Source organism: Glycine soja, chromosome 1 (assembly GCF_004193775.1).
Source record: "Glycine soja cultivar W05 chromosome 1, ASM419377v2, whole genome shotgun sequence".
NCBI classification, from domain to species: domain Eukaryota; kingdom Viridiplantae; phylum Streptophyta; class Magnoliopsida; order Fabales; family Fabaceae; genus Glycine; species Glycine soja.
This window is the reverse complement of record NC_041002.1, coordinates 41803885-41830797: the sequence shown is the minus strand read 5'-3', so window position 1 is coordinate 41830797 and position 26913 is coordinate 41803885. Positions and strand designations below refer to the sequence as shown.

The window sequence follows — 26913 nt, the reverse complement described above, 5'->3', positions numbered from 1 at the left end:
ACAACTACACTTAGATTCCTTGAGAGATTTAGGTACGACACATCTGTACGAACCTTCTCACTCATGGTTAGTCACAAGTATCCAAGTTTCACCATAAACAACAATCCATCCCATATACATTGAAAAGTTACTAAACCTCTTGGGAAGTAGTTCCCACCACTCAAACAAGCCATTCAAAGTCAAAGCCCAGGGGTGGTACTTAGGAAGATACCTCACTAGGTTAGACCCCCGAGTCGCTTTTGTGAGGTGGAGTTCTAGCATGAAACTTACCCTCCCAAATATACTATATTCATTTCAACAAAAACCTTCCCAAAGGTCATAGCTAACCCTTCCAACATATACGGATGGTCACAAGGAAAGATTATCATCATAAAAGCATTCCCCACCACATTCACCTCATCAAATGATTTTCATATCATCATCAAGAAACCAACCAACACAACTCAAGACATTATCATTTAATATTCATCATCAATATTATTTATTTCATCAACAATAAGAGCATAGACCAATCAAATCATATAATTACGCATCACTATACTATTATAATAACTTTCCACTTCATGTTTAAGCTTATCAAAACATCTTACAAGTTTTGGGTATTATCTCCTTCATTTTTTTATTTTGCACCTATGACCTTCATTGTTTATAAACATGTCAAATAAATACTAACTCAATTGTAACATCCCAATTTTCATACCTTGAAAAGTTTCTAGTAAAAGTAGTTAATGTTTGAATGATAGTTAATGTTATATCATTTTAAGTAGTGAAATAATTTTTTTTTTTGTGTGTATGATATCCTTGATGGGATAATTTCTCAAGAATTTTAATTCTAGGATTAAGATGTGTTTTAAGCCTAAAAAGCCTTGGTCAACATCTAATCAATCAGTCAAAGAAAAGTAAATAAGATAATCTCCTCATTAAACAAATTTTCATAATTATGTGATTTTTTAGGCTAAAAATTATTTTGAGCATTGATAAAATTATTTTAATTATACTTATGAATTTTCATGTTTTTAGTTCAAGAAAATATTTTATTATGCATTAGTAATTAATTTATTGAGCATAATTAGTGTTTTAATCATAGATAAAGTTTATGAAATTCCATTGAGATATGACTAAGATTTTAATTTTATTAGATGGTGGTACTGCACTATGATAAAATAGAGTATGTGTTGGTTTTTGATTTATTATGAATTATGTGGATTTTTACTTGGACTTTGGGATACCATTTCATGAGCTAAATTTATAATGATTATTGGATGATGTTTAAATGATAATTTAATTATGAGAATAAGATGGTATGATAATCCATTCATATATGTGATAACTTTGACGACATGTCACTCTAGGTATGGTGACTTGAATGTATAATGTTGTGATGTTATGAACATGATGTGGATATGAATTTACTTTCTTGATTTATGTTTATATATTGATTAGTTGTGATAATATATTATGTTGTGATTATATTCACGCTTTGGTTTGGGTTTGGGGGTGTCCGACCCTCGAGATCATAGAAAGACTATGTTGATATATTGATTAATTGTGATGATACATAGTGATGAGATATTGTGTTATAATCTGCTATTTGTTTTGGGTCTGGGGTGTCCAACCCTCGGCATTGTAGCAAATTGGTGTTCATGAATTGATTGTGTTTATAGTGACGATGTTGGTTACTTTAGTTTTTTGAGGAGTGGACTTACCCACTTAAGGGGTCATATTAATTATGACCCTAGAGAAGGAAGATAGTTAATTTCCTTCCTTTCTTGTTGCTTTGTGTGTGCACGCACGATAGATAAGTTTTTATAGTCGGAAGCTTCACGTAGATCAACATGCATTACGAGGAAAAAGGAAAGGAATGGACCAATATGGTAGCCAAAGTGTGTTAGAGAGATGGTTGTGTCAGGAGTCAAGAGTTAGGGGTATGACCCTATACTCAATAGGAAAACGTCCTTTAACTTCTATTCATGTTTACCTACACAACAATGATTTGAGGATTGATGCTTCTCATCATGAAGGATGAATGAGGAATCGTTAGAAGATAGATGGATGGCATACAATAGGTATATTGGGGAATGGTTCAAACAGTTCAAAGGAACCTGGGGGAATGTTAAGTTGTGATAATCCAAATAAGGGCATTTTTGGATGGTCTAGGGTACTCATGGGCCTCACTTGGCATTCCTGACTAGAGCAAAGCCATGCCTATGGTTGGTGAAAGTGTCCACAGTTATGGGGAGTATGCTCTATTTTAACCTAGCATCTAGCATGCTATATTCACTAAGCCCACACTCTTGTGCACAACATAGAAGAGAATAGAAGCCTCCATGGAATATTCCCTTGAAGGTCACTTTCAAAGTGAACAAAAAGCACATGGCACTATCTATACTTCGTATAAAATCCTAGCCATTCAGAGCTTGACACATCGTCTCATTCTCTTATGTGAGACAATGGTCCTTTTCAAGATAACAATGTGGATCCCATAACAAATACTTCACTGAAGTCTATAAAAGGATGTTCCCTCAATGAAACAACTCAAGAAAAATGAGAAAAAGATAGAACAAGAGTGCAAGAAAAATACTTGAAGCAAAACTTTGCAAAAAGCATTAGACGATATACATTGTTTTATTCTTTGTGAAGCAGAGTAGTTTTGTATTTCTGCTTAACTGTATATTCACCCTTTGAGTGTTAAGAATACATGTATTCATTCAAACATTTGTTTGTGAAAGCCAAGAGTCGCTTAGTGTTAATAAAACACTTGGGTTCTTAGATTCAGGGAGAGTCTAAGAATATACTAGAAACGGTGTTAAGAATACTTGTAAATACTGGAGTGGCGGGTTAATTTTTTTTTTTTTTTTGTAATCAATTTTGATTAATGGAACCCTTTACTAGTGAGTAAAGAAGAACTGGATGTAGCTCAAGTTGAGCAAACCAGTATAAACCAAATGTTTTTACTTCTATCCATAAAGTTTTATTGAGTATTCTTATTATATTTTCTAACATCACTTTACACCAAGTGCTTATTTGAAAATATGTTTTAAGAACCTTTTATCTGTCACTGGATGATCACTTTGTTCTGCACTTCATATTCTTTTTATCCTTATTGGACGTCTAGTGTTGAACACAATATTATCCATATTATTCTTGTTATCGCGAAAAGTCTTTATCTTTGATATACACACTATTCAACCCCCCCCCCCTTCCTTTTTAGTGCATTTCTTGCAGTTTCAGAGGGCTTTCAGTCCAAGATTAGAGTTTTCACACTACCACTCATCAACCACACACCCATAACCCATTAATAAACATAAACAACGTTTAAAACCCCAAAAATGAGCACATTCATGAATCCCCATGGGTGCTCTATGAAAGAAAATGAAAATGGAACTTCAAATGGAAGTGGGAGAGAATTCTTACCACACTATACACAATCCCAAACAACAAAAAAGTGTAAAATATATGCTCTCTTGAACAAGGTAAATCAAGGATCCAAGCTTCCAAAGAGAGAACCCTCATGGGGAAGAAGAAAAAAGCAACAACGTTGGTTTATAAGATTGATTCAAATTATGCAAGGGTTTTGAGAAGGTTTATGACTCTTTTCGTTCCCTCTCTTTACACTAAACTCACCCATCTTATTTCCATCACTCAAGGCCCACACACCTAGGCCTAAACATTCTAAAAGTCAACAAATCACACACACAACATGGTTTAAGCATAAACATAAATATAAGCATAAATATATATAACCACTAATATTTAATCTAATTAAAATATTTAATCTAACATTATGAAAATCACATTGTTACAGAAGGAGTTACATGACGAACTATCTATATAATAGTGCACAATTGAAGCCTCTAATAACATACAATGTACCCAGACTTGCATCATTTGTTTTCCTTTTATTTTTAAGAAAGTACTCTTATTTTTATGCTTCTTTCTCAGTCTCCTTTAAGTTTCTTGAACATGGAATCCCATCATTTTGTTATTTTGAATGTACGTCGTTTCTTTTTTTGTTCTCAAGATAAACATTTTGCATATTTAGTTTCTAACTTTTACCACTTTTTTTTTTTTGCAAAAATTTAAAACATTAGTTTCTTCTCTTTTGCAGATAAGCATGTGTTCTTTTTTCGATTTGTTCGTCGTGGATTTATGAGTGAATATATTTGAAGGTACAATAACCATGTGGTGGCCTTTAATTACCATATTTGGGAATTGTTTATACTATTTTTTTTATCGTGCGAGTAAAAAGGGTAAATGATTGATTTGGTTATTAACTCGAAGGTTGTTGCGTTTGATCCCCTAACCTTTTCAGCTAGAATGCCAGAAAAAGTACGAATTCTACTTCCAAAGTTTTAACACTTTCAATTACATTTTCTTCTATTTCTGTTATGCATTTTTGTAAAATGAATTTTTTAATAATAATAATTATAATAACTGGTTGTGATTATTGAGTTGTAATTTTGAATGGTAAAATTTGAGAATAAGATGTCTCTGAGCCGAGAATGAGGAGAAGTAGAATTGGATTTGGTCTCATTCCTTTAATCTATTTTTAATCACTTTGCTAGAGATAATAATGTTTTCATATCCTTATTATTGTTTAATTAGCCATTAAACTTACCTTGAAGTGACTACTGCGTAATATTTTAATTATCAATATATTCATTGTTAACTATTAATTATTTATTTAAAAGTAAATATCTAATTTCAAAAATTTATTTAAACAGCTTAACGTAAAAAAATATAATTTATTAATTTGAAGGTGAATATATTATATGTGATTACATTATTTTAAAGCCACAAAAAGAATATATATATATATATATATATATATATATAATGTCTTATCATTATATCATAGATAAGCAATTATGTAAAAAAACTAAATGAAACCTTTAATAAATTATATTTTAATTTTCAATTTTGTTCTTATTTGCTAATCGAGTTTGGATTCTCAAATTAAAGCAGATAATTTCAACTATTAGTAAATATTTATATTAGTGAATATTTATATCTCACGGACATCAAAATTATGAAGAAATTTTTTTTATTAATATATAGATCACAAGAGACCATCTTATATCATGATTTATTTTAAATTTTAGTATAAGTAATTTTAAATTGTTTTATTTTCTACAACTAAAATCTTTTAAATGTTAGCATAAGTAATCTTATGTTGTTTCCTTTTCTATGACAGAAAATAAATGGCACAAACAATCTCACAATGAATTACATATTATGGTGTCAATGGTTATATATAAATCACAACGGGTTGAAAATAATAATATGTGACAATCAACATATAGTTTTTCTAATGCCATTATATTATAAATAATGTATATTTTTTAAATCTTCTAAAATTTTTAATTTACTTTATTTCTATGACTTACAATAAAAAATTTTAGCAAAACCTAAATCAAGCTTCTTTTATTGTGTTTTTTTCCCTCCAAAGATTTGGAGCTTCTTATTGTTATAACTTCACTTCTTTTTCTTAATATTTTTTTCGTAAATTAACTTTAGTATCTTATTCATTAGGCTTAATTGGAAAAATAGTCCCTCTATTATTTTTCAACTTAAAAAATTGATCCCTTATATTTTAATTCATTATTAGAGTCCTTTTTTTCAAATTAACCATTTGTATTCTCGGAGCAAAAATTGAACATTGGCTATTAAGGGAAAACATTGACTATCACATGTTATTATCTAATTGGTCGTTAAAATGGTATATGAAAATTAATGACCTATTAGATAATGACACCTGACCGTCAACATTTTTTGTTAACTATCAACTTCTAATTAGATAATGACATGTGGCAGACAATGTCTAATTTTAGTCATGGGACTCAAATAGTCAATTTGAAAAAAAAAATGAGACTCTAATAGTGAATTAAAATATAAGAGAATTGATTTAGTGAGTTGAGATAAATAGGGAGACTATTTTTGCAATTAAGCTTATTCATTATATATATTTATTAAACTTATGTAATTCACTAAAAATAATTTCAAATTTTTCATGTAGTTAATTTATCCCATAATTTATTTATTTGCTCATTTTAATTTCATTCACACACATTTTTATATATATTAATCAATTGTAAAATTTATTATATACTTTAATTATATTTTCTACATTTATCAGCAGTTAAAAATTAATTATTATTTATCTAAAACTAAATCCATGTGCATCACATAGGTTTTTATGTGTTAGCTTACTTATATTTATACATATATGAAAATCTAACAATTAATTAAAGTGTTAAAATATATTTTAAGCAGATTGAACATTGTATATGAAGTGGCATTAATATCTATGTTACTATAGACACTTATTTTTAAAAAATATATAATGTATACAAATTTTATACTAATTAATTGCAACAAAAAAGTATACAAATGATGTTTATATTTATTATTACATCAAAACATGTTTTATTTTAAATTTAAAACATGAAAATTAAAAATTTAACTAATTTTATTTATATTGTGATAATACAAAATAGACACCTGGGTTGCATGTAGCGAGCCGTTGTTGCTACATGACACTTTTCAATGAAATAACTAAGTTATTTTTAATTTAATTAAAACTATTAATAATTTGTTTGTTAAAATATGTATAATTTTTATTTTTTTATTTTTTCCAATTTCAAAATTAGTCGCCGACAACAAAAATTTATAACTTAAGATTTAAAGTAAGAACATATACAGAATCACGGCATAATATGATTTGCACACAACATAGTATTGGGTCTTATGGCACTACAACCCACGTATCAAATATGTCAATGTATTTCAAAAGATGGCATACATACAACTATGAGATAACCAATGATTAAGTAGTACATCAAAAATGGGGTGGGAATCATACGCACATCAACTCTCTCCCTTGCTGGCCAAGTCATGCACGTCTACTACTTTTACGGACAATAGAAACAAACATAATGCTGAGATCCAATTGAAGTCGTCATATCTGCTGCTCATTGAACTAGACGGTAATACCAATATGGGGATGAAGTCTTCCATCCTCCTGTTGTGTTATACAACAAGATCCACAATTCTATTGTCGAATCTCACTAGGAACCGATGCATCTCCGATATTTTCTCCCGCAACGTAAGCATCACGATCATCACAGCCAAACACAATGCAAGGGTAAGCTCACAAAATTTAGAAAACCTACACTTAATAACTCATACATCTAAAATACGAAACCTTAATATCTAGTAAAGGCAATAGACAAATTTATAAAGTAGATATTTCTACAATAATAGTTATGCTATACATGCAAACTTGACTTCATGGAGATCTCCAACATGTTGACGGATCACTCTGACATGTCCCTTAAGCATGGTACAACAACACTAGGCAAATCCGTAAAACAACACATGTCAAAGAAAAACCATTGGGGTGACAATAGATCTGATCTCTGAGCAACTATGGCTTTGTTAGGATATACGTATGTGGGTGTCGCCACCACAACACAGAGTTTGCAGCAGCTTCGGCCTCATGTGGACTCGCGCATCTCTATATTCTCAAAGATACCAATGGTACCTCCACTAGCCTTCCCAACAATTATTAGGCGTTCCTCAACAACTCACCCATGTTACTCAATAATATATTTAACGTCATTGCTTATATTTTCCTTTACGTGGGTTTGACATATTTAAAGGTATGCCTGGCACCTCTCATGGGTCGGGCATCTCCACAAAATACTAAGTAAAATTATCACCTTATTCTCAAGACCTTGTATAACGAAAACCCTTTAGGATTTTTCAATAACTATTTTTCTCACATCTCTTTTTGCACTACTAAAAATGTTGAACAATATATACCAATATGTTTTTGTCTAAGTGACAATTATTAATTATTATCTTATTCATAATTAAATCCTAAAATTATTATGTTATCTAGGTTGCTTAAGAATTTAAAATTTCAAATACATGAATCTACTAAAGGATTTATTAAATAAATATTAGAAAGTTCCATTTAAAGGAAACTTAATAATGATAATTAAATTAATTTCTTTTCCATTTTTTTTCTAAAACATTTCCGGTCACTTTCTCTAGATTTTAGGACTATTCTTACTTTAAAAGTTCTCCTTTTTCATATATACTCACCAAACAAGAGCTATCATAAAAGGAAACGTTTTAAATCTTAAACAATATGACTAGTTATTTTTAGTATGATTCCTATTTTTCCAATCTTTAAAATTTTTATTTAATAGTAATTATCATTATTCTGTTTAGAGAAAAAAAATCAGTTTTCTATTCCTTTTTCTTCTTATAGTGCCTAAGGCAGTAATTTTGTGTCTCGGTTAGACATGGCAAGAAAACCCGTATCCGTAGATACCCTTTCGAATCTGTCTCGACTTTTACAGGTAATATCCAAGTTGATCGAGTATGTGTTCAAGTTCGGATTTTTCCCGATAACCAAAAGTCGAGTACGGGTATGGGATTACTACATCCTCCCTGAACCCGAACCCGTCCCGCCACTTAAAATTTTTAGAATTTTTGTATAATTTAATCAAAAGGCCTAGAATTTTTATTACTAAATAATTTTATTTTAGAATTTTTACATAATTTAATATTCTTTTCTTAACGATTTTTGTAGCTAGGCACATGCGCTATAATAAATTTATTGATATATAAGTAGTTAAAAATAAATGTTTAACAATCAATTTATTTTTTCTAAAATAAAATTTTTAATATTTTCTTTACAAAAAAAATATTTTTCTAATTTGAATCGGGTACTGAACGGGGTCGGGGATACCCGATACCAAACGGGTACGGGATGGGATAATAAATTTTAACCAGTTGAGTATCGGATACGGGTATAGGAATATGTTGGAAAGTTAGAGTCGAAAATTAGAAAGACAATACCCGTCCACACTCCACTCGATTGTCATGTCTAGTCACAGTTGCACAATCTTTAAGAATAGGTTTTTAGACAATTTATTTATCTATTATTATTTTTACACAGTTTATAATTCATTCAAATAATTACCTTAATATCTAAACTTAAGTTCTTAGTTTAAATTCTTTTTCTTTATCTAACTAATTAAACAAAGTTAAGTATTTTATTTCTTCTAACTTTTTTATATGTTTTCAATCCATACAGTAGGACTCAAACAGTCCCTATATGGCTCAATTCTACTCTCATGCAATGATATGAAAATCTCAAATGATTCACGGTTTATAACTTAAGTATTATAACATGGTGGCATCTCTTTTAAACGACTCATTTTTTTCTATCTTAGTAATAAAGTTAATAATATTTTTTATTACATCTATTTGTATGTAAAGAACACCTCCTGTAACACATATATTATAGAATCAAGTGAATAAAATTTAGTGCAGCAAATACAACTTTTTCTTTGTTTCTTCCTTCTGCCAAGAACAAGTTCTAATCAATTTTTTTTCTTTTTAATTGTTTAATCACTATAATGTATTATTAAACTGGCAGTGCATAACTCAATTTTGTTTCCAACAAAATTTTCTATTGAAACTTACATAGAAAATTTACATATATTAATTAATTAATTATTTTTAAAAAAAATTAAATTAAATTATCCCTTATAATTATTTTAAATCACTTTATCAAGAATTAGAAAAATCAAAATGTTGCATTTCATGCCTAATCATACTAATTACAAAACATTAACTATTTTATGCATATTAAGAAAGTTGGTTAATTTACTTTTAAGTATTAAATTTCTCTATAATTGTAATATTATTTTTTTAAGAAACCCTTAAATAATTAATGTATATGGAGAGAGAATATTAGTAGTGGAGTTTTAATTCTTAAAATTAAACTCTTTTTCTCTTCAATCATCCTAAGAGAGAGAAAGAGACAACTCATATCACTCACCATTAAAATAATTTAGGTTATTTTGGTAAAAAAAAAAAAATCATGCAATGGCCAACTAGAATAGAGTCATAATGAAAATGAATAACGAAAATCTCCAAATAATCTCTTAAAACAAAGGATGGAGTGTAATATTCCTTGAAAAATATATTTTCATAAAGTTAAGAAATTGTATCATCAAATACATAATTATTTTTAAAAAATATACTTTATATAATATAATATACACTCCCTCTATTTTAACATAATAGTCTTTTCAGGTTATGCATACAAATTGAAAAATATTCAATTGATATAAATTTTAACAAAAATATCGGTAGTTTTTCAACTACTCTTGGCATTAATTATCTCACTATCTACCAATAACAAATACATTCTATCCTTTAGGCTTCCAACATATTTTTATGACAAATGTCATTTTTAAGGCAAGTATTTATTAATCTTCTTAATTACATATAAGAGTGCTATACAAAAAATAGCTCTATAAAGTTAAAAGAATTACTATTTTGATAAAAATAAAAAAGCTAAATAGACTACTATTTTGAAACAAGGATAGTAATTATAATGATAGTAATAATAATAAACAAAAAATTTCATGTTAAAGCATGTCGCAATTTTTTATCACAAAAATCTATTGTTATTTAATAAACATATTTTGAAATTTCAAATTAACTAAATTAGAATTATTTTTTAATGAAATATTAGAAATCTAGTTCTATTATTATATAACATAAATTCTTATTTATATATAATTAAAATTTAAAATAAGTAATTATTTTTTTAATATGAATCATATTGTAATTAAAAAATTATATAAACATATTTAATTATATTGTTTAAGTTTGGGATTTAAATTGTAATATAAGATTACTTTTAATTATTGAAAATTTAATATTGAAATTCAATTTAGAGATAAAGATATTGAAAAGAAAAAAAGAGGAAAATTTGAGAATATCTAATAGAGAAAATGGGAAGAGTGAGAATCTCATTTTCCAAATTATGTATTCTTACAAGTAGATATGTTAGTAAAAAATTTAATGAATCAAATATTTTTCAATCTTAAGTGTATATTTTCTATTTATTATGAAAAAAAAAACAGAACAGTAATAGCCAATAATATTTGATTGAATGTGGAAGCAAACTTTTATTCATATGAAGAAGCATATTTATTTTGTTTCTCATTCTTTAAAAGAGACAAGCCTAACATGTTGATTTTGTAAATCATAATATAAAAACAAAAGCATTTTAAATTTTATTTGACATTAAAAAGACACTGCATAATGTTATGAGATAACTAATTGTGTGCTTTAAAGGAGTTTTTATTGGTTTATTGGTTAATAAGTAATGTATACACATTCCCCCACCTCTGGATTTATAATTAAAAGAAACAAAAAACTAAAACCAAAGTTTACCCCGAAGAGGGATTAAAATTATTACAAAAACTAATTTTATTGACATAAAGTATCAATTGACACCAATTATTGCACCTATAAATAGATCTAAAGAGTTGCTTAATGATTTATAGTTTCATAAAAGTCACTATCAATTCTTAACAAATTTCATTCAAACCACTACCTGGAAATTCCAAACACATGCTTTAGCGACAAATGTAAATAAACATTTTACATGTGTATTAAATCTAAATTTAGTTATGCCAGTTATATCGCTAAAAAATCTTATATTATAAAAGCACCAAACAAGACCATCGTATGTACACCAATTTATCTAAACAATTGCTTAAGTTTTTAGCAAAGACCAAATCTCCATCATGGTCAATCCTTTGTCTTCTTCTCATATGGTATGCAAGATACTTTGTTTTTTAAAAAACTTACTTAATCTACCTAATTATTTAATCATGCGTTTGAGTTATATGTAATTAAGCTTACCTTAAAAGAATAACATCATAGACATAACTCATAACTGATTTTGTGACACTACTTGTTTATGTCCAGGATAACATGAAGTTTATCTCTAATGCAATGATACTTTCATTCTCAATACTATTATTGCTACCAAGTACATCATATTCACTATATCAAAAGCCTGGAAACCATAACAAGACAGCTACTTTTGTATCTGGGAGTTTTGAAATGGGACCAGGATCAATTGCAACAAAAACATTTGAGAATATAAAGTTTTCAAAAGGTCATGTTGGAATTAAGAGTTTTGATGCCGAACTAGTTGATCAAGAAGGGAACTCTATACCTTCATATGAAAATTACCTTCATCATTGGTTTGCAATAAAGTACCATGAAAATATTACTATGTCACCTAATCCTAAGCTTCGTCGTCCCAAGGATGTTTTTTTCCAAAGAAACGAAGGCACATGTAATGGTGGCATTCTTCCACATTATTGGGGATTTAGAGTAGAATCGTGAGGAACAACCTCAAACGTTCCCGATCCTTTTGCTATAGAACAAGGTAATCCAACAAAAATTAAAAATGGATATAAGGAGAAATGGTTGCTCAACATCATGGTCATTGATACACGTGGTGCACAAGATAAGAAAGCTTGCACTCAATGTAGATGTGACCATATGAATCTCCCAAAGGACTTTTAATTTATAATGTCACAAGGGATATACATAACCAAAAATTGACTACAAATTATAAAGGAGGTCTCTTTTGTTGTCAGGACAACTTACAATGCAAGCAAATAAAGGGTTTTCAAGGTTCAAAGAGAATGGTTTCCTTAAGATACAAAATTAGTTGGGTTGATTGGAACATATACCAAATACCAGTTAAGGTTTACACACCTGATTCCACCGACAGAGTGAGGTCAAATGGTTCCAAAATAATTCATGATTGTCAGGTAGATATGTTTTTCAAGACAATACCTTATGATAAAACAATATACTTTTCAATCTTATTAGATTGAGCGAACAAAAGTAAATTCTTAATTCCTTGCAGGCAAAGTATACCATTCCAGCAACTGCTGGTGGTGGTGATTCTCCTCATGTCCAAAAAGCAAACATCCCAATGGAAAAAGGAGGTTTTATATCATTTATGGCACTGTTCATATGCATTCAGGTGTTGTAAATGCAACTTTATATGGACAGGTGATTAACACTATTTTTTCGTCATTCTTATAAACCATTTGTTATTAGTCACGTATTAATTTTGTGAAATTTTTTGCGGATGACTTTTTATTCAATAAATTTTCTAATTCTATATCATTGTAAAAGGTCATATCTAACAATGCATCTTCAACTCTAAAATTTATGTTCTCCTATCATTTAGGATGGAAGGACTTTATGTACATCAACACCAAAATATGGAACAGGAAAAGAGGTTGGAAATGAGAAAGGTTATGTCATTGGAATGTTTGTATGTTATCCACAACCAGGTTCAATCAAGATTCATGATGCTGAAATTTTGACTCTAGAATCTAAATATAAAAATGAGTTTCATACTGGAGCTATGAGACATTTCTACATCTATTTGGCAGAGGAACTACCACAATGATATTAAAAAAGTAATTTAAAATTATTCATGTCCCTTCACTTAGTGCTTTATTTTATTTTGTGATAGTTGGTTCATGACAACATAAACATCAATGCTCCTTTTGACCATATCTCAATGTGGAGTTCTTTTTCTTTTCTTTTTATATGTCATCATATGGCGCATACAAAAAGAATGAACAAAAGACAATAGAGATGACACAATTTTTTTTCTTTTCATTTGATATTCAAATGTTTAATTGTTTAAAGGAGTATTATGCATTTTGTTCTAAACATTTTTTTATGAACACAATTTAAATTGAACCCACAAACTAATTCTTTTGGTTTTTGTAAATAACATATATTTTTTAATTATTTGTCCTTTTATACTTACAATTATAATTATGTCATACAGTTAGTTATATGCTTGAACATTTTCTCTTACTTTTGAACAAGAAAAGCTCAACATTTTAGGTCATTAGCAGCATAATAAAGATGGTGACAACAACGATGTATTAAAAGAGGATATTTTTTTAAGCAAAGGATTGCAAAATCATCATGATAAAACCCAATCATTCCAACTCTATTGGCACAATAGGGGTAATCAATCATATGCCCACAAACCAAATTTATTCATCAAAAAAGGAAATAACAACAAACATTAGGGGACATAAAACCAAATCCATGCAAAAAAAAATTAACAAAACCTATACTTAGGCATATTCAACTTATCTCGAAGAAGAGTATCAGAAAGAAAAGATTGGGACTATATCCCACCGTATGATACATTGTGCAAGTAAATTACAATTTGCTAATCTATCTGCACAATAATCACCTTCACATAAATATGGGAGATGTGCAAAGAGATATACTTAGTATATGTAAAACAATTAATCCATCTATTTTGAAACCCCCATGGCACCACAAGATGAGATTTGAAAACTTGCGCCACTGAAATTGATTCACATTTCAACCATAATTAATCCCAACCTTTGTCTTGTGCTATTTCAATAGCTAAAAATGCAGCTTTCAACTCAGTTAATAAAAAAACAAGTTCCATTAGCCATTGGATGATAACTCCCAAAAGAATAAGGATAGTAATTTTTACCATATGAGCTTATATCAAGTATGTACCATTTCACTTCATATAAACTATTAGTTCATCAATAATTTATATCTTTGTTATCATCAAAACTATGGTAATTTTGGATCGTCTAGATGTAACATATTGGGTCATTCAGATCTAACAAGTTCCTTATCTTTCCAACTCCCTCTTCTTCCATCATTTCTCTTCTTAGCTAAGGTTGAATCAAGCTTGAGTTTTAGCTTTCTAAAATCTAACTTGAGCTTTGTTTTTGGTAAAATTTTGTGGGAGAAAACTCTTTTCCTTGGCTCAAAGTATCTTCCTTTCTCCTCTTTTTCTACCAGAGTCCAAAGCTTGAATCCACCCAAGGTAAGGGAAGCTAACTCTCTTTTCTTGTTTTATGATGATTTCCGGTTGTTTGATTTGAATCTTGTGATCTTTTGTTAGTATTTCAAAGCTTAAGTGTTGGATGCTTCAATAGCATTAATGGGGTTAAAAACTCATATTTTTGAAGAACTTTGTTGTAGAATTTTCAATTTAGTTGAGCTAAAATTTGTAGTTGTAGCTAAATTTAGATAGAATGGAGTTTGCAAGAATTTAGCTAAAGCTACGATTTTTAGCAGAAGCCAAATATTTGGTGAAGCTAAATTTCGTGGCTTAAGTTATGGAAGGTCTTATTTTGCTTAGGAAACTAGAGATAGGTTCATGAAGGTAATGAGCATGAGTAAGTGAATTAATGATATGATGGATGTTATGTGATTGTTTGAGATACGTTTAGTTACAAATGATTATGTTAAGTTGATATGTGTGTGTATACATAAATAAACATATTTATTTTTTGTTGAATGAAATATTAAGAAGAGTGTGATATTCTAAAAACTAAAATGGAATGTTAATGAGATGATGTTTTTGGATGATAATCTTCATTTGTAATTGCCCATGTGTGTGAAAAGAAGTCAGTTAAGACCTTTTGGAAGTTTTTTTTTGTGTTGTTGAAAATGGTGTGCTTGGGAGGATAAGTTTCATGTCAATTAAGACCTTTCTCAAGTATCACCTCTATGTTTTTGTCTCCAAATGGTATAATGAAGTGTTATAGATGTAAGGAATTACAAACCTATAAAGGTAAGTCATTGTCACACTTGTCTATTTTCGATAAAACCATGTTAGGTCTGGACAACCATGCATCTCATCCACCTTAGATTTTGATGTATAACAATAAGTATAAATTATTGATATTCTAATGAGTTTTCGACAAGTGGAAAAGATTATAATGTTAAAGGAATTTATAACATTAAATATCGCTCATAGTGGTAGAGAGTATGCTTTGTTTTAACCTAGTGTTCAACATGCTATATGCAGTGAGTGTCCACTCTTATGAATAAGAGTATAACACGTTGTCACAAGGTAAACTCGTGCATCTAGTCTCAAAGACTGAGTATCACGAAAAAGGGAAGTGTGCATGTACTATTTTATTCGTATCTCTTACATTTTGAATAGTTAACGTTTGAATTTAGGAAAAGGACATTATAGAATTTCCATGAATATTCCCTTGAAGGTTGCTTTTAGAGTGGACAAAAAGGACATGTCGTTGTCTGTACTCTGTATATATCCTCGCCATCCAAAGCTTGACTCGTCGACCCATTCCTCTATGTGAGACAACCGTCCTTTCAAGATAACAACACAAATCCCACAACAGGCACTTCACTAAAGTCTATAAAAGGATGTCTCCCTCAATGAAGTAATGGACGAAAAATGAGAAGAAAAAAAGAACAAGAGAGCAAGAAAAATACTTGAAGTGAAACTCTGCTAAAAACATAAGACGATATACATTGTTTGGTTCTTTGCAAAGCAAATTAGTTCTGAATTTGTCCTTAACTGTATATTCACTTGTTGAATGTTAAGAATACTTCAACTCATTCAAAGAATTGTTTGTCAAAGCTAGGAGTGGCTAAGTGTTAAAAAAAAATACTTGGGTTCTTAGATTCAGGGGAGTTTAAGAAGACACCAAAAGTAGTGTTAAGAATACTTGTAAAATCAAGAGTAGTGGTTAGAATACTTGTTTTGTAATCTATTTTAATTAGTGGAACCCTTTACTGGTGAGTAAAGGAGAACTGGATGCTCAAGTTGAACAAACAGTATAAACCAAGTGTTTATGCTTCTTTCCATATAGTTTTATTGGGTATTCTTATTATATTTTCTAACATCACTTTACACCAAGTGCTTATTTGAAAAACTGTTTTAAGAACCTTTTATTTTTCACTGGATGACCACTCTGTTCTTCACTACATATTCTTTTTATCCTCAATGGTCGACCAATGTTTAACTCTGTATTATCCATACTATTCTTGTTATCGCAAAAAGTCTTTATCTTTGATATACACACTATTCAATTCTCCCTCCCTTTAGTGTGTTTCCATTCGTTTCAAACCATATTTCCCCCGTATGGTTAGTCCACAAGGGTCCCTAAATTGTCAGGAAGAAAGACTATGTTAAAGGATGAGGCTTATGGGGGATTGCTCATATGGTGTCGAATCTTCATGGAGTAAAGTCTGTCTTTGGTGGTTGTATTTGGTGTACTTGGTGAGTATGATTGATTAATTATGTTGATTGCCTTATTGTAATTCATGGTAATTGTATATGAGATGTTCCTTAAATGTAATTGGTTGTTGCTATTATTTGATATTTAAATGCCATGTTTAAATGGTAATAGAGGTTTAGTTATTCGTTATTTGTTGACTTTAAATTGCTTTAAGTATGATTGTTTTGGTAAGTTTATCCTTGCATTGTGGCACATGTGGTTGTGAATGTGATGATTTCAAACTTCATGTTGGTGGGAGTAGATGGCTAGGAGGTGGATTTGTCATATGGAGGCATCGTGCACAAACATGAAGACACATTGCTTATTTGTTTTTCTTTCTTTAGCTATGCTCATATAGTTAACTCACTATTAGAAAATACACTTTCAACATCGGTTATTTAGAACATTCTACATTGGTTCTAAAACCGATGTTGAAAGTGCCGATGTTGAATGTGGTTCTTTGGAGAATCTGGTTGGGAGTGAAAATTCTCCTGGAGAAGATATCTATTTGACAATGAACTAGGGGGAGAAGATATCAATTCTAATGTCCATATATCTGCCCTATTCTCAGGTATACAAGAAATTAAACTTAAAAACACCACCAGAACCATGAAGATGAGCTCCCTTCAATGGAAGTTCAAACCCCAACCTAACAAAAAACCATGATTCAATAATTCTAGCCCACAACAGAAGACAAATTAAAAAAAAAATTCTATGTACACTTGTTGACTCCAAGAAAAAGTTCATGCCCAACAGGAAGGATCTCATACAAAGTGAAGAAAAAGGGACTTAAGAAAAAAAAAAGAACTTTTTTTGAACTTGGTAGATCCTTTTTGTTGTGTTTCATGAATCATTGTACTCATGCCAACATATGAGCATAATGACACAACGCCTCATGATGTAGAAATGAGCCCTTTGCTCTTTGACCAACCTAGCACACTTTCTAGCAAAAGCACACTTCCTCTGAGTGGAAGAAGAATAATAATTCTTCATGAGAGAGGAAGAAGAAGTTTGTTGAGATACATTCAAAAAGGTCACAAAGCTGGAATCAGATTTAAATAAATTGGAGGAGAACTCAATGCATAGACAGTTAACGGAGCAAGAGAAATTGGAGAGGAAGTAGTTACAGGAATCTCTTTGGGTTGCTGCCCAAGCCCATCAATCCTTACTTAGGCAGAAATCCAGATGAAGATGGTTAAAAGAAGGCGATTGTAACATAGGTTTTTTCCACCTATTGATGAATGCTAACTGAAATAGAAATTCTATCAGGGGGGTATTCATTGATGATTCATGGACTGACGACCCACACAAGGTGAAGGAAGAGGTGAAATCCTTTTTCTTCCATAGGTTCCAAGAACCAATTGGTCAGCGACCCAAGATTGATAGAATCAGGTTTCAAACTGTTAATCAACAGCAGAATAACGAGCTTCTGGCACCTTTCATGGATGAAGAAATTCAGAAGGCAATTTTTAAAGTTGCAGCGAAGTTTTTTATGAAGGAAGGCAATTCACAAAAGGATTGCATGGATTTAATGGAAATCGGTATGCTTACCAAAAGAAAAGGCTGGCTTGGGCATCAAGGATATTGAAGCATTCAACCTCGCACTACTTGGAAAATGGAAGTGGCAATTAATGCAAGAAAATGGTGAGCTGTGGACCAAAGTTCTGAAATCGAAATATGGTGGATGGAGGAACCTTAAAGAAACAGGAAACTCAGCAAAGCAATCTGTTTAGTGGAGGGATCTAAAACACGCTTTTAATCAATCACAATAGGGAATGGTTATTCAAAATAACATGAGGTGGAAGGTGGGAGATGGAGAGAAAATTAGATTCTGGAAACACAAGTGGATTAATCAACAGGAATCACTAGCAGAAAGGTACCCCAGGCTGTTTATCATATCCTCACAACAAAATCACACCATTAGGTTTTAGGTTTTAAGATGACATATAGAGTTTTAGGTTTATCAAAGAATTTCCCATAACAAATCTAGCACTATATCCCCACAATGCAAATAGTACAAGAGCAAGCAATCAATATACTTTAGCATCTCACACCCATACTCCATTTCAAGCATTATATTTTTTCATATTTAGACATAACTTGACAACAGAGACATACCTTCGATGGCTTCCCTAGGAGGCTTAAAGCCAACCACAATGGACTTCCAAAATCGCTTCCCCCCCCCCCCCTTTCCTTTCGTAGTTTTCTTCAACCTGTGAAAGTGAGAAAATGTTAAAACGAGGAACGCCTAATGTTAAAATGAAAGGATGTACCTCAATCGATAAGTGGCAGACACGAACTCCACAAAGACCAACTCCACAATGTGGTTGCAGTCACGGAAGCGCAGCCCAGTTTGCGACAAAGACGAACTTAGGGCAGAAGGAGAAAGAAGAAGAACGCCTTGGGAGTCTTAAGGCGAACCACAATGCACTTCCAAAATCGATTCCCACCTTTTCCGGGACTCTTTCCTTTCCTAGATTTCTTCAACCTGCGAAAGCGAGAAAATGTTAAAACGAGAAACGCCTAATGTTAAAACGAAAGGACGTACCTCAATCGATAAGTGGCAGAGACGAACTCCACAATGTGGTTGCAGTCACGGAAGCGCAGGCCAGTTTGTGACAAAGACGAACTCAGGCAGAAGGAGAAAGAAGAAGAACGATAGGGTTCGAGCACGCGGGTTCTGCAATTTCAGATTTTTAATATATAATGACAACAACATCGGTTTTTTAAAAATAATCGATGTTAACATCAACTAGGTAACATCAGTTTTCTTAAAATCGATGTTAAAATCAACTCCATAACATTGGTTTTTACCAAACTGATGTTAACAACGACACACCAACATCGGTTTTTCCAAAACCGATGTTAACTACTCCATAGTAACATTGGTTATTTAAATAACCGATGTTAATATCGAGTACTTAACATCGGTTTTTCCGAAACCGATGTTAACTATGTCTAATTATTTACAAAAATGTCACCGCGTTTTTGTTAACATCGATTTTGTAAATAATCAATGTTAATCGTGCGATGTTAAATCTAAAAATTGTAGTAGTGACTAGCTCAAAAGTCTAGGATATACATAAGAGCTATGTGTGTGTATCGAAGTGACATGAGGCACTTGATTTTATTTAGTTGATCGTGTATACATGAAAGTTTTATCTTGAAGTTGATGCTTTTAGCTTTTGGCTTTTGAAAATGCAAAAAGTTTAAACATATTTTCATAAATAAATTAAAATAAAGTTTTCCACTTTGTTAATTTTAAGTTAGTATGTAGTGGTGCTAGATCATTACATGTACTCAAAAACTTTAATTAAATTAAAATAATCTCAAATCATAAAATATAATATAAAATTATTTTTCATCCTGGATCAGCTACTTGTCCCATGAAATTTTGCACAATTGCACCAATCATGTGGGTTAAAATATAATATAATCTATACAGAAAAAGGGAATGCCCTATTTGAAAATTATTTTTGGTCTCCACTTTTACTTAGACATCTTTGTTGCTTAATTATTTTAAAATTCCTTATTATATCTTTCAAGTTCAGGTGTAATAAAAGGATACAAATTGAAGAAAAAAAGCAGAAATAAATATAAAAAAAAACTGTCACTCCCATATATAACCACCCATAACATGCATGATGTTACAAACTGCTCCCACGTAAAGATTTTACTGCTCTCCTTAATTTTTTCCCCTTGCTCTTACACCTCCCTACTCGTGTGTGCAGTCCATTTTCCCCAAAACTCCCCTCCTTTTTCTCTCTCCCTCTTCTACCATTTTCATTTGGTGCCTTCAAATCCTATTTCTCTCTACTCGAGCAGCCGTCCAGCAAGGGATTACTTCTTCCTTTCCCTTCCCTTCATTTCATCCTAAACGGCGCACGACCCACCACCAGCCACCACTGCACAACTCATCGTCGCTCTGTTGGTCGTTGCATCATCCCTCTACCCGCCGAAGAGTTGTCGCACTTCTCGCTGCTTCCTTCGCACTACATGCACAAGGCCTTCTTCTATAGACCCTTCTTCTTGGTTCATTCTCAACCCTTCTGATACTTACTCTGGTTTCTTCTACGGACCCTTCTTCTCTGGCTATGGTGCATTTAAAGTGAAACCCCTGAATTCTGTGTGTATTCTCTATTTTATTATGTACTAAAATGTAATGTTGTTGAACACAGGACTAAATTAGTTGTTTAGGAATGTTACTGTATTGTGTGTGTTAATGTAATAAAAGTAAGTATATATATTATGTATTTTACAGTATATAAAGGGGACACATAACGAGTGTAATAAACAATAATAAGTATATAAAGTTTCAACTTTCGGAATGGGGTGAGGAAAGTTGCATCCTTTTATTACTGGAAATGGAGTGTGAATGATGAGATGACTTATTGAGGTATACTGGCTTAAAAATTATCAATATTTTGTTGTGCGTTTCTATTTTGCTACAACCATTTTGTTTTGTTTTCAATCAATTTAAATGTCTTAGTATTGATATATGTTTGTTTTAATTTGATCATTCAAGAGCACAACAAATTTGATCTCATGCATGAGACAGTCGCGGTTAATCTTATAGATCTCGATTTTTGGCAAAGCAAAGTGGTGAGAAAGAAGCACTAGGTCAGAGATTGTTTGAATACGAAAAACCAATTTGGCTTATTCTTTTGGGCCGATTTGTTTTTCTTCTTCGAATCATAGATTCTGCATCAAGAAATGCATCAAGAAAGGCCCATAAACGGTATAAGATGGAGCTTCAAGAAATTTAATATAACATTCAAAGTCAAAGGAAAGGAAGGTTTGCTTTTAGAGTTGATATACGTAATTATAGATAAATTGAACCCCAGACCTGTAATCATGTATTATGTATACCAGGTAATTATATATTTATATTTAAAATCTAACTCTAACATTACTTTCTTCTTGAAAATTTGAAATAGTATATTAGACACGAAAGCAAACATTATATACTAGAGCGCTACATGATTAAGGGAGGTCGAAACTTTAGACAATTTCTGCACAACCCATATAAGGTTACAGGCTTACAGCAATGGTGTTTTCACTTATGAATTCTTAGTTATTGGTTTATACTTCGTAAGCAGTTGATGCAGTTATTAATTAAGCTCAAATTTATATTTAGGAATATATATATTTTCTATTGTTGTGTCTCTCTATTGGAAATATATATATTGAAATGAAATAAGTGGTTATGTTCCGTTAGGATAGGATTTTCATTTCATTTCAGGTTTTAATAATCCCTGTTAAATAGAGGATAGGCTTAGTGTTTAATTGGTTCCTTTGTTTGTTTATTGCGTTCAGTAGTAGCAAACTTGGGCTGCATTTTCTGGTTTATTATAACAGTTGTAGAGGCTATTTATTAGCCTGACTTGCTGAATAATATTTAGCCCATCATCTCTCATAATTGTTTTCAACTTTACTTAATTTGTTCTTTTCTTTTACAGGACTTTTTGTTCTTTTAAGCTTTGATTCTTTACATATATTTCATCCACATGTAAATAAAAAAGACTTATGATTTGTTAATTAAAAAGTCTGTTTTTTAGCTTTAAAAATTTACTATTTTCTAATTAACTTCTCGAGACTTCTTATTTTATTTTATTTTTTACTATCTTTTTAAAAAAAATGTTCCTATTTAAAATACCAACATTGATATTTTACTTCAATATACTTATTCTTTTTATTCCATTTTACACACAACACATGCATGTGTTAATGAATAATTTTTGTTGACAAAATTGAATAATCATTTTTTATGAGATTTTCTCTTCTGATATGTTTATTTCATTTACAAATTCAAAATTAAGACTTTATTTTATTTAAAAAAAAAAACTTATTCATTTACAAATTTAAAATTAAGACTTTATTTTATTTTTTAAAAAAACTCATTTCTTAAATGAACCAAATCTAATAATATACAATAATAATGTAAAATAATAGCTTTATTAACAGAGACACGCAGACACACAGTCCTTCACTCTGTCTGTCGTTCTATTTAATTTCCCCCTCCAAATTCCCACCTCTGTCTCCTCTCCCTAACTACAGCATCACATGCACCCGCGATCCCTACGATCCCTTCCCATGGTTTCTTCCCTGCACCCGCACCCGCACCCGCACCCTCGCCGCGCCTTCTAGAACCTTCTCTCAGATCTCAATTCCCCTTCCCCTTTTCACTTTCATGGAAATGACTTCGACTCCCCGCACAGTCGAAGAGATCTTCAAGGACTACACCGCCCGCAGAACTGCCATCGTTCGCGCTCTCTCTCAAGGTGACGTTCTCTCTCTCTCTCTCTCTCTCTCTCTTCGCTTTTTTTTTCTTCCTTCGAATTTCGCTGAACGCTCTGATTTTTTCTGTTTTTGTTCTCTCAGATGTGGATGAATTCTACGGACTCTGCGATCCAGGTACGGCGCGGCCACGGATCTGAATTGCGTTTGTTTTTGTTTTCCACTTTACGTTGGGAAATTATTTTTTCTTCTTCTAGTTTTCCAATTTTGTGTGTATTGTGCGGGTTGACTTTTTCTTTTATGGGAATTTGAAGGAAAAAAAATGTATAAATAAAATAAAGTCAAACTTTAGCATGTCCCATCCCCATGCCATGTGTTATTAAAAAATAAACATATATAAAAATATATTATTTGTTTGTAATACATATATAAATTGATTAACAAACTAATTTTCCGTCAGTAATAAGCTGGTAATGGATTCTTAGTTTGTTTGTTGTTGGTCACTGTTTATACTGGCTAAGCATTGTATGTGTTTTGTTGATCGGGTAAATTGTAAAAATGTTAAGGTTGACTTGGATTTGGTTTGTTTGTTTGTGTTCTTCTCAGACATAATGGGGTCTGAATTTTGATTTGGGTGAGGTTTGATAGACACTTAACTGGTTGAATTAAATTCATGCTGGAAATAATGGTTTTTTTTATGATGATTATTATGAATTTCTGTGTTGTATGTAGAGTTCACGGTTTCTCTGGTGTGGTCCTTTTAAAGATGAGGAGAACTTGGGCTTTTGGAAATGATATGTTAGTTATTATGATGATTATTATTTATTATGTTTCATTGTGTTGTTTTTAACCAAGCAGATTCATGTTGTGTGATCCATATAGCCGAACTCACCTAGTGAGATAAGGTTTTGTTGTTATTTTATTTCATTGAGTTCAATGTTTCTCGTGTATTTGTTTTAAGATAAGGAGAACTTGTGCCTCTATGGACATCCAAACGAAACATGGGAGGTGACTTTGCCGGCAGAGGAAGTTCCACCAGAGCTTCCGGAGCCTGCACTCGGAATCAATTTTGCTAGGGATGGCATGAACCGCAGGGACTGGCTTTCTCTGGTTGCTGTGCACAGTGATTCGTGGTTGCTCTCTGTGGCCTTCTATCTTGGAGCTCGTCTTAACCGCAACGAAAGGTACTTTCTAGCTTTGTTTGAGGTATAAGCATGTGGTGATAGTTTAAGTTGGTTATAGCTGTGTCTATGATGCAAATGCCTAACTGCTGTGTGAAATGTTGAAAAATGGGGCTTGTTATTGTAACTGTTGCTGAAATGCATCATTATCATCATGGATGAACGCATTGAAGAAACGGTGGCTTTTTAATTAATTGGAAATGGATGTGATTTTTTTTGTGCTCTATTGTGATTCTGGATTATTTCATTCGTACATTCCTTGAATAAAATGTGTCTTGAGGCAATGTTATCTTCCCAGTAACATCAATAGAGATTCCCTTCGCATCCAAAAAATTAACAATTCAAGAAAACTAATCATGAACTTGAGGTTTGTGATAGGGTCAGGGATATAGCCGGTGTGCCTGTTTGAATGCTTCCTCTGCAAATTAAGGTTTAAATTTTACCAGACCAATTATTTCAAATCACTTGTTCTTTACCTTTCTGCAATCATGTTTATAACCCCTACAATTGTGAGCTGCTACGGGGACTGTAGGCCCCAAAGATACTTAAGGGAATAACTGAGTTTAATATATTATTAATATGGGAGAATATGTGTATTATATGCTTTGGTTCTTGGGTGTTTTTCCTTTATAGAATTCCCATTCTCATTGGTTTTCTTTGCTGAAGCAATTTTCCTCAAAAGCTGCTCTGAAATGGGCATATTGCTCCCTCCTTCTATTGATGGTTCCATTGATTCTTTATGGCAGGAAACGTTTATTTAGCTTGATCAATGATCTTCCTACTGTTTTTGAAGTTGTGACAGAGAGGAAGCCAGTAAAGGACAAGCCCACTGCAGATAGTGGAAGCAAGTCTAGGGGCAGCACCAAGGTCAGTGTTGGTGTTAGTGTGTGGGTGATACTTGTCTATTTTTTATTTTTTTCTGGTGGGGTCATCTGAATTTAGTTGGTTCATACTTAGACATGGTTAGGTTGTGCTCGTGCATCCTAAAAGTTTGTAAGTAAAGCTATTAATATCATTATACCTTCGGATCTTATTAGACTATATTTTCTCTATCTTTGGTGTTTGTATCCTAAATCAAACACATTAATACTTGTTCATAGAACTACAATAAGATACCATTGACTTGTTTATTTAATGCTGTTTTTATGGTTAACTTTCAGAAGTTGCTTTGAGTACAGTCAAAAACTAAACTAGGCCTTAGAGTTTCTTTTTTCTTTTTTGATATGAAGGCCTTAGCGTTTCCGGATCTTAATCTTTTTGTGGAACTAAGTACTGAATCTACACACTGTTGTAACCACAGTTATATTTTTATATTTGCTTATGATCATGAAAACTGCAATGTGAGTGAATAAATGGACTGCATTTTAGAAACCCTTTGATCATGGTGTTTTGTTTCATGTTGCAAATACTTCCTAGATTGAATTAAAGCTATTGTAGTGGGCTAAACCTTGCCATGCTGCTATATGATGCTTGCTTGTTCATTTATCTGCAGAGATCAAGTGATGGGCAAGTTAAAAGCAACCCAAAATTCGCAGATGAAGGTTATGAAGAGGAGGATGAGCACAGTGAAACCCTTTGTGGTAGCTGCGGCGGAAACTACAATGCCGATGAATTTTGGATTGGCTGTGATATATGTGAGAGGTGGTTCCATGGGAAATGTGTGAAGATTACTCCTGCAAAAGCTGAAAGCATAAAGCAATACAAATGTCCTTCGTGCAGCTTGAGGCGGGGCAGGCCCTAAGCCGAAGGCAAGATGTGAAGTGAATAATGCTGTTTCATGGCGGACAAGATACTGTAATATTGTTATATCTCTTATAAAAGTTCTTGTAAACGGTATAGTATCTATGTCCGATCATAATCTTTCAGATTAAGCTAATTTCTTCTACCAAGACTGATCATCAGTGCATGTTATATAATTTTATAGAATAGAATTCTATACATTTTATTTTTGTCGATTAATCTATATTTTGCTTGAATTTATCCGGTGTATGTATGGTTATTTTACCTTGTGTCTGAATTCTGAGATACAAGGTAGCTGGTAAAATACTGAGGTGAGAACTACCACCTTTCCCGGATTGTTCTAATTGTGCTATAATTATGTTAATGAATAGTTTATTCAAAGGTTATATTTGTTTATTTATGCTATTCTTAAATACTTGTGTCAGACCTGACATTTAACTTATAAGTTTCTGCTTGATATGAGAAAACTACTATGCTTTTATTTAATTTTATTTTATAAAAAAGACTTGTAAAAATGATTTTGTTTTCACTTTGATTTTGGTTTTTATAAAGATTTGCATAAGAAATTATCAAAGTGAAAAAAAAAAGTTGTTTTTAATATTTTATATATAAATCTTTAAAAACAGGAAATGTTCGACTTGAGTGATATGGCTTTATGGCTTGTGAGTGGTTTAGTTATAATCTGCCGATAAATAATGGCTTGAGTCGGTTGATCTTAGAAAGTTTGTATGGTACATTAACGTCGGAAAAGCATTTTTTGAAAGTAAAAATCTCATATTGTATTCACTTGGGCTAAT

At 31.5% G+C, this 26913-nt stretch overlaps 1 protein-coding gene across 1 annotated transcript; it reads left to right on the top strand.

The window, feature by feature from the left end:
• Positions 1–22937: 22937 nt before the first annotated feature.
• On the top strand, positions 22938–26452 carry LOC114416153 (PHD finger protein ALFIN-LIKE 2-like). Its single transcript, XM_028381025.1, has 5 exons — positions 22938–23239; positions 23340–23372; positions 24157–24379; positions 25123–25243; positions 25869–26452. The coding sequence occupies exons 1-5, from the start codon at positions 23149–23151 to the stop codon at positions 26115–26117; spliced, it is 717 nt and encodes a 238-aa protein (XP_028236826.1). The 5' UTR covers positions 22938–23148; the 3' UTR covers positions 26118–26452.
• Positions 26453–26913: the final 461 nt, after the last annotated feature.

What these genes read in the sequence shown, in the direction of transcription:
- LOC114416153 (XM_028381025.1), top strand. Translation starts at nt 23,149, where the DNA reads ATGGAAATGACTTCGACTCCCCGCACAGTCGAAGAGATCTTCAAGGAC. An exon ending in CGTTCGCGCTCTCTCTCAAG is followed by an intron (nt 23,240 to 23,339) that starts GTGACGTTCTCT and finishes TTGTTCTCTCAG; the next exon opens with ATGTGGATGAATTCTACGGA. An exon ending in AGTCTAGGGGCAGCACCAAG is followed by an intron (nt 25,244 to 25,868) that starts GTCAGTGTTGGT and finishes ATTTATCTGCAG; the next exon opens with AGATCAAGTGATGGGCAAGT.